At 36.5% G+C, this 16,955-nt stretch overlaps 1 protein-coding gene across 1 annotated transcript in view; it reads left to right on the forward strand.

The window, feature by feature from the left end:
• Positions 1-16,955, forward strand: part of LOC150106839 (BRISC complex subunit Abraxas 2-like) — a 139,804-nt gene that overhangs the window by 116,856 nt on the left and 5,993 nt on the right. Inside the window, exon 7 of the mRNA XM_090392748.1 lies at positions 7,664-7,766. Within this exon, the coding sequence (XP_090248874.1) occupies positions 7,664-7,766 (103 nt within the window). The remainder of the gene's footprint in view (positions 1-7,663; positions 7,767-16,955) is intronic.

A 16,955-nucleotide genomic window follows, 5' to 3' on the forward strand; every position in this document is an offset into this window, starting at 1 on the left:
CTGCCTCTTAACAGATTTTACCATACCTACCCATGCCCAATCAGTTCTCTCACTATATCTCTTCATACTGAACTTCTTCATCTCATCCATCTGGTGACAGGTTGAGTCCCCTTTGTACAATCTGTCTCCAAATAGTTCTACTTCTAGTCTTCTCGAACTAGTAACGAAATTGAGAAATTCGCCTTTCTTTTAAGGATTTGAGCCAACTTTTCCTTGGTAGGTGGACGCTGTTCTTTCATTTAGCACGATACTTGGAAGTCTGTGAGGAGGCATTCTCTGGACATAGCTGAACCATCGGAGCTGTTGTTGAAGAATAATGTCTGTGAGATTGTCCTGGTAGTTGAGATCCTGCTGTACTTATTCTGTGGTTTTATGTTCAGTCCAGTATGTTTTGTTTATTTTTCTTAGGCACTTCCCCTCAAATGCATGCACTTATTTTGAGTAGTTCCTTCTTAGTGAGTCACCATGACACACTTCCATATGTTGCTGTAGGGATGGCTTTGAATAGTTTGATTTTAAGATGTTTCGAGAGTTTGTTATTGTTCCATATCTTGTTTAATTTGTTTATGTTCAACCATTCAATGTTAATTCTGTGATTTACTGTTTCAGTGTTGTCTAATTATGTGTAATGGTAAGTAGATAAAGGATTTACTTGCTGTAGGATTTGGCTCTCCAGAGTTATTGAGATGTTTTCAACTTCTCTTCCTATTTTCATTATTTTGGTCTTACTGCTGATCCTCATTCAAAAATAAATTTTTACATGCTTTATTTAAAAGATTTATTTATTTAAATGGGAGACATTGGAAAATGAGGCTGTGAGGAAGAATTTTGCAGATGACATTTCCTCCAGGTTCAAAGAGATTCCCAAGCATACTGCAGATGTTGAGGAGGAATGGAAGCTGTTCAGAATAGCTGTCACTGCCTCTGCACTCTCATGGTGTGGCAGAAAGTGGCTCGGCGTGGCAACGGGCAGTGAGAAAAGGACACCTTGGTGGAATCAAGAAGTCCGAAAAACTGTCCAGGCAAAAAAGGAGTCCTACCTAACATGGCTTAGAGTCAGGTCACCTGAGATGCGTTTGCGGTATGCTGAGGCACAAAAGGCTGCTGCTTTTTGTGCCTCAGCATACCGCAAATCTTGGGAATCCTTTGGAGAAAGATTAGACTATTCCTATGCAAATGCAAACAAAATATTCTGGCAGACCATCCGTCACCTTCGAGGGAGGAAATCGTGCACAGCAAGGGCAATTAAGGCCTCTGATGGTGCACTTTTAACAACCGAGAAGGATATCCTCCACAGATGGAGGGAATACTTTGAGATCCTTCTTAACCCAGGTGGCCCAGCAGTTATGGACATCCAAGAGGTGCAGATCGGGGCAATGACTAGTCTCACAGCAGAAGAGGTCCATTTAGCAATAAAATCGCTAAAATCGGGCTGCTGGCGATGATGAAATTCGGCCAGAAATGCTAAAAGCCTTAAATCGAGACGGTGTTCTCTGGCTGACTCGAGTGTGTCAGGCTACTTGGATATCTGGGCGAGCACCAAAGCAATGGCAGACAGGCATAATAATACCAATCTTTAAGAAGGGAGACCAGAAGGATTGCAGTAACTATCATGGCATCTCTCTGCTCAGCCTACCTGGGAAAGTGTATGCTAAGTGCTTGGAAAGATGGTGCAGGGGCATAGTTGAGTCAAAGTTCCAGGAAGAACAATGTGGCTTTCGTCCTGGTAGAAGCACAACTGACCAAATCTTCACTTTAAGGCAAGTCTTTGAGAAATCTTGGGAATATGCCAAGAATGTCTACACATATTTTGTGGACTTGGAGAAGGCATATGACCTGGTTCCTCGGGATAAGCTTTGGCAAGTAGTACAGGAGTATGGAGTGGATGGTCAACTATTAGCTGCCATCAAGTCCCTGTATGAATGCCCAAAGTTTTGTGTCAGGGTAAACAGCACAAAGTCTGAACCTTTCACAGTCTCTGTTGGCCTCCGCCAAGGGTGTGTTCTGTCACCCCTCCTTTTCATAATATTTATGGACTGGATTGATAGGCACAGCCGAGGCAGTGAGTGTGTCTGAATTGGAAAATGTAGCATTGGACATCTGCTTTTTGCAGATGACCTAGTTCTGCTTAGCTCTTCCACAGACAACCTCCAGCGGACCCTGGATAGGTTTGTAGCTGTTTGTGCAGATGCCGGAATGAAGATCAGTGTGGCCAAAACTGAAACATTTGTGGTCTCAAGACAACCATCCCAGTGCACTCTAAATGTAAGTGGAGTCCCAATAAGACAGGTGGAGAAGTTTAAATACCTTGGGTCCATATTCATGGATGATGGAAAATAGGACGTAGAGCTAGATACTCGAATTGGCTTAGCAAGCTCAATATTGCGGGAGCTTGGCCGTTCGGTAGTATTGAAGCAGGAATTAAGCCAGAAGGCAAAGTTGGCTGTCTTCAATACAGTCTATGTCCCCATCCTCACCTATGGTCATGAGAGTTGGGTAATGACCGAAAGAATGCAGACACGAATCCAAGCGGCTGAAATGAGGTTCCTTCGAGGGGTTGCGGGGCTGACAAAACTCGACAGAGTCAGAAGCTCTGCAATTCGGGAAACCCTCAATACTCAACCGCTGCTTCTCCGTGTTGAGAGATCACAGTTACGCTGGTACGGGCACCTGGTCAGAATGCCACAAGAGAGGCTCTCTCAGCAGGCCCTCTTTGCCAAGCCAGAGGGTGAGGCCACGTGGAAGGCCAAGGACTCGCTGGATAGATTATATCCAAAACCTTGGGTGGACATGCTTGGGAATCCCACCAGAACACCTGAGCTTGGTGGCAGAGGATCGTGACCATTGGAAGTTCCTCTTGCAGCTGTTGCCCCACAACCCAATTAGGAAGAGTGGGCCTTGAAGATGTATGTATGTATGTATGTATTTAAAAGATGGACTGTTTTTTCTAATTGTAACTTGGATACTGCCAGGATTACTATATCATCTGCGTATTGGATGCAGTTGATGTTTCTTCCATTTATATTATCCCTGGTTCATTGGAGATTGATTTCTTTGCATATTTCCTCTAGGTAGATGTTGAATAAGTGCAGTGAAAGTTGGCAGCCCTGCATGACTCCTTTTTTTTTAATTTTTTTTTTATTATTATTATTTTGGGAAACTCCAAGGAGTCGACAGACTCATCGAGGGAGGCCCTAACATCATGTCAAGAACAACTATTCTACATTCACACAGTATCTATCATACCTCGCCTTCAACTCATTCACAGTCATGGCACCCACAACAGACTCTGGCAGCTTATTCCACTCATTCACCACTCTCCAAGTAAAAAACTCTGACACCCTTGCTAACCACATTCTTGCTCAGCTTTAATATATGGCCCCAAGTCCTCCCACCACCAGTCCTATTCTCAAAAATATCTTCTGAATTAATCTTATAGAAACCCTTCAGTAATTTGAATGTCTCAATCATATCACCCCTTTTCTGCCTATCAACCAATTTTTGCAACCCACAAATCTTCAACCTGTTCTCATAAGGTTCATTCCATAGACCTGCTATCATCTTGGTCACTCGTCTCTGGATCCTCTCCACCTCCTCCCCATCAAGAAGAAACCCTGGCGCCCATATCTGGACACAGTAGTCTAGGTGGGATCTTATCAAGGCTCAATACAGAGGAACAATAACTTGTTTGTCTCTGCTTGTTAAAGTATTTTTCAGCAATCAAGTGATTTGATGAGCTGATTTAGCCATTTTTGCAATGTGCCCCCTAAACTTCAACTCCCTATCCACCAACACTCCCAAATCCCTGACCTCATCAATCTACTGGAGTATGGTTCCACCAATGTGATATACTGCTGCTAATCTTTTCAACCCAAAATGCATAACCTTACACTGTACCACATTAAATCGACATCCATTTTCCTTAGCCCAGTCCTCCAAACTATTCAAATCATCTTGCAAAATTTTGACATCCTGTGCACTCACTATTGCTCCACCCAACTTTGCATCATCAGCAAACAAGTGAACACGTCCTCTCAGATCCTTTCCTATATCGTTAATGAACAAAGTGAAAGGTAGTGGTCCAAGAACAGAACCCTGCTACACACCCCTAGTCACAAGCCGTCTTTTGGACTCTACTCCCGAATAAACCACTCTCTGATATCTCTCCATCAATCACGCTCCTATCCATCTCACAACCCTATATCCATCCCCATATGCTGCAGTTTACAGATTAGAATTCCATGTGGTATCCTGTCAGAGGCCTTAGCAAGGTCCAGTAGAATCACTGTAAATCCATTACTCTTATCCAGTTCAGCCATCTGTGTTATAAAACGTGAGCAAGTTACTGAGGCATGATCTACCCTTCACAAAACCATGTTGTACCCCATACAGTATCCCATTTTCAGCTCTCCAATCCTGTATTTTTCTCTTGACTAATTTCTCCAAGACCTTGACAACGATTCCTGATATGCTAATCGGTCGGTAATTTACAAAGCAGTCTTGGAACCTCCTTTATGCAGTGGAACTATTTTCCCCTCTTTCCACCCCCTCAGGACTAACCCAGGCCTGAGACTCAAATTAAACAAAATGGCCAAGGGCACTGATAATTCTTTAGTTGCTTCACATACGACACGAGATGGTATACCATTCAATCCCACAGATGTATTGACATTGAAGTTTTATAATAGACTACTCACCCCCCCACTTCATTCACCACAATTCCTATAATCTATTGGTTCATTCATTCCTGCAATGTCACCACCTGGATGATATATTCTTGCAAAGTGCTCGTTCAGTAATTCAACTATATCAACTAATTCAGTTACCTCCCTTCCATCGGCATTCTTTAAAATCATTCTGCCTTATACGTTTTTTCTTTTACTTGCAACATATCGAAAAAACTGTTTGGGATTCTCTTTAGCCTGCATGGCTAATGTTCTTTCATAATCCGTTTTTGCTTTTCTTACCACACTTTTTTCTATCTTAAATTCTTATGTTTTTATATTATTAAATTTGATGAGTGCTTTTGTGTCTTTGTAAGTTTGAAATGAAGGTCAACAATTCAGTCTATTGATTTAGATCAGGAGTCGGCAACCTTTTCCGACTCGTGATCCGCATTCAACTTTTATTTTTAATAATCAGACCACAAGCGTTTAATTAAGAGAAAATAGTGAGTGAAAAAAATACTTACGTTATCAATTTATTATATCAATAAATTTTCTTGATTCCGAGGACTTAACCCCGGAATTTATAGATGAGGGAGAATTCTCCTTGTTTGAAGACTTTGCACACGATTTATGATTGTAGGAGAGGCCACGAAAGATTAGAACAAAGGCGCAGCAGACAAGGAATGTAGTTGAGGGTTAAACAAGACAAGATTCAGGATTGAAAGAGTTTTAAGAGTAGTTAATAATACAATAGAAATATATAGACATTACACATATTAATAATAAAAATTAAAAGATATAACACTTCCATATATTTGGGATTTTTAGATTATCATTATTGTTAAGATTAGGGTGATTGATAAGAATTTCACAGCCTCCTTAAATTTACGTTCATACCATATTTTGGTGTAATGTAAACAACGGGTGCTTTTCCTGTCAATTTGTGTTTTCCCTAAACACTATGTGGAGTGTTTAGGGAATGATCAGAAATACCAGCTTGACCATAGTTATTATATTTAATGTATTGTTTATGTTCCTTTTTTCTGATAGGAATTGTGCATCCTGTTTCCCCTATATAGGGTGAATTATAGGTAAAATGAATACAGTATACTCCAGGGTGGGCCAGCAGAGGGAGTGGATTCTTGGATGAGTTGAATAAGTTCTTTAATTTTGCAGGAGGTTTAAAGCTGGCTTTAAGGTTGTATTTTTGTAGTATTCAGTATTTGTAGTATTTTGTAATAGAATACTACAAAAATACAACCTTAAAGCCACCTTTAAACCTCCTGCAAAATTAAAGAACTTATTCATCTCATCCAAGAATCCACTCCCTCTGCTGGCCCACCCTGGAGTATACCATATTCACTGTACCTGTAATTTGCCCTATATAGGGGAAACAGGATGCACAATTCCTATCAGAAAAAAGGAGAACATAAACAACACATTAAATATAATAACTATAGTCAAGCTGTCTTTCTGATCATGCCCTAAACACTTTACATAGAATTGACTGGAAAAGCACCTGTTGTTTACATCACACCAAAACATGGTATGAACGTAAATTTAAGGAGGCCTGTGAAATTCTTATCAGTCACCCTAATCTCAACAATAATGGTGGTCCAAAAATCCCAAACATATGGAAAGCAAATTCTAGCCACTTAACCTTTCTCCCTAAGAGTTAATTATAAATAGGACATAGGTAATCCAGGATCCTAAATCTAATATAACAATTGTCATGTTAAATTAGGACATCATTTTACTGTAAGAAAACTATCTATATGAAAGAATGTTTCTCTTATGTTGTCTTAAATAGAATATAACTTTGATGTAGTTAATTTATTTTATTTCATTTATTTATTGTATTTTTTTTTAATTTTCACCTGAGGTCAGGCTAGTAGATTAATCATTGATCAAATCAGTGTCTCTTCAGCATACTATGTGAAATGTAATTTAGCTTGTCTCTGTATATATTATACATATGTGTATACTCCAGATGATGACCTTAATATGAAGGTCGAAATGTCTGGAAATTAAAATAATTATTTATAACACTGTTGTAGAGCCCATAATTTGTGTAAAATGAATGCTTATCACCATATAACACTAAAGGAAAGAACTGCTTGTTTTGTCATGCTGTATTGTACATCGATGGCATCTATTTTCTGTTCTGTAGATAGTTTTAATAACTGAGCTATCACTGCTTACCCTGATTTGTCATGGAGGGTAAAAAGCCTGTTTTTTTTTTTAATTTTTTTATTTATTATTTTTGCATGGTCTAAACATCTGCCATATTTGATTACTTTGTACTATGATAATGCATATATGATTTAATTCAATAAAAAATACAGATTGTCATCCCATTAGGCTTCATTTGTGTCTGAGTGGATATTTACTAACAGGATACACCATGGGAAATTGAGAATTTACATGTGATCAGAAGCTCTGATCTTTTATAGAAATAATTATAACAGTTAAAGGCAAGAAAATGCAAAAACTAAAGTAAATGTAAGAACTGAAGTTATGATAGTGGTGAATACACTCTACAAAAGCGAAGTTTATTTTCTAAATACATTCAGTTTAATACCAAGACTCTTTTGCTTAGAGATATCAGTCCTTGGCATTTAAGAATTGTTTAGCTTGTGTTGTTCCTTAGCTAGCCTAGTCTCTATTAGCTAAGGCTAGCCAACAGTGCACACAGAGAGTGCCCCTCTTAGCACATGTGTTTTTGCAATTTTAATATTGTTTCCCTGCCAATGTCTCAGTGACTGAGATGAAATATAGGAGTGATTAAACATGTTTAATTATTTATATGTGCTGTATTTATTCTATTAAACGTTTATTTATTCTATTAAAGTTTATTATTTGTATTTTTATACTAGAAGAAATTAGCATATCATAACACTTATTCTCATCAGATTATTTGTTTACTATTAAGCATAGGCGAAAGGAGGATGCGAAGATAGTATTTCAATAGCATGATTGTATTTTATTTCTTTTAGACACTTCAAGAGCAGGTAGGAATCAGTGAGGCAATTTTGGCATCAGTATCCTTGGAGATGTCAGAATTAGAAACAAGACTAGCTTCCATCCAGTCTTTAAGAGGTGTGGATTTTATTTATTATATACCAATATATTAATAGTTTAATATCTCATATAGTCAAAATGATCATATTTGAAATTTAAAAACATTAAACTTACAACACCTTGTGAGGCAATTTTAAGTGTACTCAAGATGTGTTATGCAGTTTCAATGATATTTGCACCAACACATTTGGTCATAGTCATAATCACTTATTGCATTGTTGGCCCATTATTCCAGGAGAGGAATGGGCTCACATTGAATGATAAAAAAATCATCTACCTAATAAACAAGTATTATTCACCTTTCTTTAGTCAGTCAAACTACAGTCAACACTCACTATTAACAAACTTGTAGGAACCAATGAAACAGTTTACTTTTTTGCACTACATTCATGTGCAGAAATTTGGTTTGGACTTTTGGGTCATTTGTTATAGTGATCAATTCACTATATAATAACATTTGTTAATGATGAGAGTTTACTCTAATACGTATAATAACTGTTGTAGACTTGATATCTTTTATGTGAAAAGTTTTGTTTCTTCTACATTCAATTTCTACTTTATAAATATGGGTTTGTCAGCTGGAAATATAAATTAACATTGAGTAGAGTGTAATTTAGAATGGGAAGGGGAAAAAGCAAAAAAAAAAATAATAAAATAACTAATCCATGATAAATTTAAGCTTATTATGGATATTGATCGGTATTTACAATAAATAAATTTTTGTAATATAAATATCACTCATAAAACCTGATAAATTTATTGAACATTTACTACTATGAGCAGGTCAGGGGAGAAATAATCCCCAAAACCCTGCTCTGGAGACCATACAGAACTCTTTTGAATCTATTTTCAGGTCTTCAATAAGCAAGATAGTCTTACACTGGGCAATAAATTTTACCTCCCACCTAAAGACATGTTGTAGTGCAATGCGAATCTATAGTAAATTGGCTGGAAAGAGATGCCATCCAAAGTCCAGGCAGGCTAATTCATGGAAATTATATTTTTATACGAAAACAATCTTCACACCAAAATTGGTTTAGAAGAAAAATAAATTTGCTTTAATTAGTCAATATTAAAAATGATTCCATTTAACATTTTGCTGGCAGATACAGTACACTGCTTGGAAAGAAGTCAACGGACCCCCCTCTGTGCAAGGTGCATTGTGCCATGTAATGAATCACGTGTTTGCAGCCAGTATAAATTGGTGGAATATGATGCTCCCAAGTCAGTCCAACTGTATCTGGGTGAAATGGCTGTGAGAGGGAACTGACGGAGTTTGAAGAGGCATTGTGATAAGATGCCATGTGCCTATCTATTTATCTATTTGGCAAATTGTTGACAAATTAGGCCATCTCAAGTCAACAGTCATTGATACCATACGGAGATGGAAGCATAGGTAATCAACTGCAAGTGCCACCCGCAATGGACGACGCATCATACTCATTAAATGTGGCTGTAGGGTGGTACAAACGATAATTTGTGAAAACAACCTTCATCAGCCAACATGTTGATTGTGGAGTTCTGGATATTGACTAGAACACGAATCTGTACAAAAACATTCAAAACTGAGGCTCACAACATGGGTTTTCATGGTAGGACTGCGCAATATGCATGCTCCACATTACCCGAACCAACAATTTGATTCAGGTATGGCTTCAGTAGTGAAGAGCATGTACAGTGGGATGTGGAAGCTTAGAAAGCTGTGTTATGGAGCGAAGAATCTTGCTTCAACTTCTACCAAGCAGGTGGATGGGTGTGTGTGTGTGTGTGTGTGTGTGTGTGCGTGTGCGCGTGCGTGCCTGGTGAGTATCTCTTATCAGAGTGCATAATCCCAGCTATGAAATTCGGATGCAGCAATGTGATGGTATTGTCCTGGCTTGGCCTCAGACCTCTGGTTGTGGTGCTATGAACATTGAACTTCGAGAGGTATCTGAACATTTTGGTCAGTGCAGTTCTTCCTAATTTGTGGCATTTCTACAGAACTGGCCATCATCTCTTTCAGTAAGATAATGCACCTTGCATAAGGCTGCTACAGTAGGTATGGTGGATGCCCCCAGTGATCATCTCTTATCAAAGTGCTTAGCCCCAACTATGAAATTCAAAGATGATGGCGTGATGGTATGATCCTGATTTTCCCAGTTTGACCTCAGACCTATGTTTGTGGTGCCATGAACAGTGAACTCTGAGAGGCGAACATTCTGGGCAATGCATCGTGTCATAAGGCTGCTGCTATAATTTCGTCATTTCTGGATGCAGATGTCATCACACTGGACTGACCTCCACAGAGCCCTGATCTCAATCCTATTGAACATATGTGGGATGAATTGGAGCATCAGGTAAGGTCAAGGGACATCTTGCTCCACAACAGTCCAAGACCATTACATGCTTATAGGAAGAATGGTCCAAAATTCCTATTGATTGTTATCGTACTCTTGTGGAAAGTATGCACCATAGATTGCTGCAGTCATCGCAGTAGAAGGAGGTCCTATGTCTTATAAGGTGGGCACCATGGCTATTTGTCACACTATGGTGTCCATTGACTTCTTTTAAGCAGTTTATTTTGCAGAGTAAAGTATGTTGTTGGAGTTGATGATAATCAAATAGGAATGTTCAAATATGGAGGTATACTGATTTTTTTTGCTGGCTACACTGCTTAACTCAGAAAGCTAAATTCCAGATAAATAGAGTAGTGCTCATAGTACAAAGGGAAATAAATCTCAGTGTGAGAAGTACAGAATAATCTCCCTACTTAATGTTTCAGTTAAGATTTATGCAGCCATACATGAGAAAAGGCTAAAAAAAATTGGGAGAAACTTGGAGAAAGAACAACTGATACGGCCAAATAAGAGTTGTCATGACCAGATTTTCTTTAAATAAAAGGGTCTCCCTGGGCTCATTCAGTAAAAACAATGCCCTTAGTTGGAAATACCTGGGTTTGAGTTCCATCTAGGATGCAAAGAATTCTTGTTAAAATTTTTTAACCCAAGGTGAGTTAACCAGTCTACTACCAAGATTGCAGGATTTCCAGAAACATCCCTCAAAAACAAACTAATTAGAGAATACAGAGGCACAGTGGACTATGTAGGCAGAGATTAGCTGCTTTACCATAGCATGAAGCCAAGTTACCATGACAGATTCCTGAGCTTAACATATTAAGGGGAAGATATAAAATAATTGAGAATCATGGGAATATAATGAATATAATGATGATGTGTATTTAAGTTTTATAGATAGAGAAAAGACATATGATATGGTGCAAAATTGACCACGTGGTATGACCACAAGGAAATTGAAACTTGAATTCCCATGTGAATTTGTTTAATCAGTAGATAGTTTCCATTGGCCTAACATGTGATCAGTGTCCTGATTACTGGAGGCCCGAAGTAATTTTTTTTTTAAAAATACATCTGATCTACAGATGAAATGTATTTAAAATTATTAAACCCTTAGTCCACTCACAATGCCAGTTTGCTATGTGGAGGTTTCCAACTTTTCATAGACAGAATTATCATAAAAGACAGTGATATCAGTTGGCATGATTTTTATTATACTGTTATAGGGAATTTAGATATCAGTTCACCCAGTAACTAAGTGGGTGAGGCAAACACACAAAAAAGAATTGAAGATAGAACATTGTGTCAAAATATCAAATATTTCTCTACATTCTTTATAGAAGTGATGAGCAATCTTTTTGTTTAGTAGGTCACGCTGTAGTCCGTACGATGTCTCAGCCAACTATCCTCACTTTTTTTGCAAGAACACTACTTAAAAAAAACTCAAAATTCTACAAATGATGCAAAATATAAATAGCTATGCATTTTGATTTTATTGAATAAATTTGATTTTAGATAATGTTAAATTCACTGAAAGAAGTGGAAAAAAACGAGTGAGAAAGTAATGATTGTGAGCCTGCTGTTATATGATAGGAGTGAATTGAGGAGGACCATCATTGCTAATGAGTTAATGCAAAAATTGTGCAGAAGAAATGATGTACAGTTTATAGATGTTTGGACAAAATGTTCAGTGATTGAAAGTGCAAAATCAGAAAATTTAGAAGTATGATTGGAGGGGGGGGGGACAAGCAAGCATATGTCTGGCCATCCCAGGACAGATGAGTGTTAGTACAGAAATGCACGTGCATTGCATTACTCGGGTCTTGAATCTGAATGGATTGGCCATTATATAATGCAAGGGTAGTTGTGGTCCAAGGAAATATTGAAATTCATGTATATAAATGCCAGAAACATCAAGAATAAAGGTGAAAAGTTTTAGCATTGGCCAATTTAAATCAGTTGGCAAAAGATGATGATATAAGGGATATGGTGTATTTTCAGAGAGGCTTCTCTTAGAAAGGCTTATACGTTGGTTGCACATGATTACTAAATAACTTGAGGAATTCACAACATATACTGGAATATAAATTAAAATTAACTTTAATATATACTTCCTATATTTCGGCAACGTCACGTTGCCATCTTCATGGGAACATAAGATTAAGACACGTGCACGCAGGCACTAAAAACAGCAAATGAGGTAGAAGTGGCGAAACTACTGTTTTTCCTAAAGTCCTGATGGTGCCCTCTAGCGGGCTATATTAGGTATTCTTCGTCGTTGGGCTGAAGTTCTCAAGATGTGTATGCCTCCCAAATTTGGGGCAGTCTCATGCATCCAAATTTGTTGAGGTTTGGCATGTTTCTTAGAGCTGAGGCTGATTCTATGAAATCTTTCAAATTTATACTTGCTGTGGTATATTACTGTGGCTTTCTTCCACCATATTCTGTGGCGTGTATCCAGAGCATGGTCTGCAAGACCAGAGTGGCTGTACTGGTGAAACCGGATGTAGTCCTTGTGTTCCGAAATTCTGATATTCGCTGTCCTGCCTGTTTAGCTAAAGTAGGACAGCTTACAGCTTCAAGGGACCTGGTATACACCAGGTAGGTCTAGGGAAAGCGGTTGGTCTTTAGTGGAGCAGATAAGGGATGCCAATTTTCTGTATGGTCTATAACAAGAGGTCAGGTCATGTTTATTCAGGATTTTGGTAATTTTTTCCGAAAATTACCTCTGGGCTTGCAGACCATGCTCTGGATACACGCCACAGAATATGGTGGAAAAAAGCCACAGTAATACACCACAGCAAGTATAAATTTGAAAGACTATTCATGTAATCAGCCTCAGTCCTAAGAAACATGCCAAACCTCAACAAATTTGGATGCATAAGACTGCCCCAAATTTGGGAGAGGTACATCTTGAGAACTTCAGCCCAACAGCCAAGAATACCTAATATAGCCCACTAGGGGGCACCATCAGGACTTTAGGAAAAACAGTAGTTTCCTCGCTTCTACCTCATTTGCTGTTTTTAGTGCCTGCATGCACGTGTCTTAATCTTATGTTCCCATGAAGATGGCAACTTGACGTTGCCGAAATGTAGGAAGTATATATTAAAGTTTATTTTAATTTATATTCCGATATACGTTGTGAATCTTAAGCTATTTAGTAATAATTTCAGAGGTTGGAGGGAATCGGGCATATTATTGATGATAACCGAAGAATTGCAACCAACAGAAGTAGAAATTTAGAGAGGCACTCAGGGAGATCTGGTGTTGAGATAGAGACCAAGGGAAAAATACCTCATTGCTTGCTGTTACAGACAAGAAAGCACAAAAAATAAGGATACCATGTATCCTTATTTTTTGTGCTTTCATGAGTGCTGATCATGAGGATCTTTAACTGCAGAAACATAGCTGATAGAGGAAAGAGTGTGTGTGGCAGGGTAGAAATGGAATTTATACAGTTACTAAGGAATAATCGGAAACAGCATGATGGACGGAGGACGCTGGAAGTTTAGAGCACTTATACTGTAACAGCATCAGAAGATGTATCCATAACCAAGGTATCTGGTCTGTCTCCACTCAAGGCAGTCTTATCCTAGAAGTTTGCTAAATGTAGAATTCTCAGTTAAGGAGACATATGGGATACTACAAGGCCAGTGATTACGACAAACTTAGGAGGCAGCTTAGAGCATTGCCATGCAAGCCTGGCGTGAAGCAGAGGCAGAATGGGCAAATACAGCAGCCAGAAAACTTAGAGTTCATGTTACAATTATACTGGAGGCAGAAAAAATTAAAAAAAAAAAAAAAATTAAATTGGATATATCATATATTTAAAAAATATTAAATTTATATATACATATTTATAAAGATAATCATATTTTATTCTAATTATATAAGCTCCAAATAATTATTTTTATTTTGATAATCCCTGGGACAGAAACATTTAGATCCAGTTTCATTGAGAAAATTTGATTCTCTTATAAATAGAATATTTTTATTTAAGAAACAAAATTAATCAGAAATTTTTGGAAATCGGAAAAAAATTCGAATTTGTGTTTAGATGATAATCAGGCTCTTGAGAAACATCCAATAGCTTCGACTTCAAATATAAATACCTCAACACTAAATTTTGAATTTTTTGATGATCCAGCTTTATGGCCATACTTGTCCAATACAATAATTGATATCTTAGTAAAACGAGGTCCTCCTGCTGAATCAAGAGAGACTTTTTTTTCCACTCGATGAACATAATAGAAGTTTTCATGTATCGCATTATAATAGGATTTTGAGTAACAGAAAAACCATTAAAAGATCTTGGTTAATTTACTCAAGTTCAAAAAATGTAGTATTTTGTTTCTGCTGCAAATTATTTTCTAATATTCGAACTATGAACTTAATTTTGGAAGGAAATAACGATTGGAAACATATGTCCCAAGTTCTTCAGCAGCGCGAAAAATATCAAGATATTTTAATAATTTTGAAAAATGGATTGATTTGGAAAAGCGTTTAAAAAATGAAACTACAATTGATCAACATCAGCTAAAATTACTCAAAAGAGAACAAGAACTCTGGATGCATGTTTTAAAATGCATAATATCAGTTATTAAATTTCTTGCAAAAGAAAACATAGCGTTCAGACAAAGTTCAGATTCTCTGTATACAAATAATAATGGAAAATGTTTGAATTATTTACCAAATTTGACAGCGTATTACAAAAACATGTAGAACACACAAAAAAACAATGAAATTCATGTTCATTATTTAGGGAAATGTATTCAAAATGAAATCATTAATATATTGAGTAATGAAATATAAAAAAAAAAAGTATCTAAAATAATGAATGCTAAGTATTTTTTAATAATTGTTGATTGTACTACTGATATTTTGCGACAGGAGCAAATGTCCGTATTTGTAAGATATGTTTCTATAAAAGAAAAAAATGAAGAAACCCAAGATATTATACAAATAGAGGAAAGATTTCTAGATTTTATTAAAATTAATAATACAACAGAAAGTGGTATGGCTGAAGTAATTTTAAAATTATTAGAAGAAAAAAACTTAAATATTCAAAATATCTGTGGTCAGGGATATGACAATGGGTCAAATATGAAGGGGAAGAATGCAGAGGTACAAGCACTTTTAAGGAACAAAAATCCTAGAGCATTTTTTGTTCCATGTTGTACGCATTCCTTGAACTTGGTATTGAGCGATGCAGAAAGCTGCAATGTAGATACGGTTTAATTTTTGACATTATTCAGTCAATTTATTATTTCTTTTCTTCATCGAGTCATCGATGGGAAGTTCTAAACCACATCCAAAATTTTACTTTAAAACCTTTATGCACGACAAGATGGGAAAGTCACGTTGAAGCTGTAAAAGCAATACGAAATCAAGTAAAAGAAATACATGAAGCTTTAATTTTCATCACAGAAGATGACAGCTTAATTTGGCAACAAGGCATTAAAACAAAATTGGAAGCTAGCAAAAAAATTAATTCTTTCAAGTTTATATTTGGCACATTTGTTTGGTATGACATTCTAAGTGAAGTCAATGCATCTAGCAAACAATTGCAAAATATCTCTTGCAATATTAAGTGGAAGCCTTGAAATCATTAGATGTCACGAAAAAATTCTTGACATCATACAGAAGCAAAAATAATTTTTTGAAAGTTAAGCACCAAGCCATAACTTTGCTCTTAATATTGGTTAAATGCTGATTTCCCAACTAACGACAGCACACGAACTCGACATGTAAAAACTCAATTTGATTATATATGTCCTGACGAATCAATTACTAATTTTGAGTGACATTTTCAAATTTTTTTTTTTTAATGTAATTCTTGATTCAGCAATAACATCAATTACTGAGAGATTTGAACAGCTAAATAAATATGAATCAGTTTTTGGGTTTCTCTTTAACATTGGTAACTTAAAATTTGATAATGATACAGTAAAAAAAGCTTGTTTCGACTTAGAAATTGTTCTGTCTGATGGTGATCAAAAAGATATTTCAGCAATAGATTTATTAGATGAATTAAAAATATTGTCTTGGAGGATATCAAATAATTATTCTCCCAAAGAAGTATTAAATTATATTTGTGCAAATAACTGCATAAGTCTTTTTCCTAATGTGTTTCCTAACACATCACTACAAATTCTTTTAACAATCCCAACTACAGTTGCAAGTGCAGAGCGCAGTTTTTCTAAATTATTAAGACTTATTAAAATTTATTTGCGGTCCACTGTCCCAAGAGAGATTAGATGGCTTAGCCACTTTAGCTATTGAAAGTGACATAGCCAAGGCATTAGATCTAGAAGTAGTCAAGTCTTTTGCCGAAATTAAGACTAGAAAGGTTTTTTTTTTTTAAATAATTAAAATTGTTAATTCTTAATTTAGTTTTTCATATTTGTTTTGTTATATTTAATGTGATTTAGGTAATATTTTATTTATGTAATAAATTCAAAAATATTTTATTTATTTATTATTATTATTTATTTATTCACTATATATATATATATAATTTTTATATATACATAAATAAAATCTTGTCCACACTCAAAAATTTGCTTGGGCCAGCGCTGTTGCCATGGCATAAGAAACTACAAGGAAAGGAAGTCAGCAATGGACAGTGGGTGTTTGAAAAAAGCAGTATCAGACTTGATCTCTCAGGATCAGGAAGTTAAACCATGTGGGAGTCAAATGGATGAGTAGCATCATTAAGCAGGAACTGCAAAAAAAAAAAAAAAAAAGTGCAATATAAGGGGATAGGTGATCATCATTCCCTTGAGCAATACAAAGCATAGGCAAGGAGGACTAGCATGGTAAAAAAAAGCAAAATCAGATTATCAGTGGAAATTAGCTGAGCAGGCCAAATGAA

Source organism: Typopeltis vanoorti, chromosome 5, assembly GCF_054136105.1.
Source record: "Typopeltis vanoorti isolate ZY-2024b chromosome 5, IOZ_Tvanoo_1.0, whole genome shotgun sequence".
In the NCBI taxonomy this organism is placed as follows: Eukaryota; Metazoa; Arthropoda; class Arachnida; order Uropygi; family Thelyphonidae; genus Typopeltis; species Typopeltis vanoorti.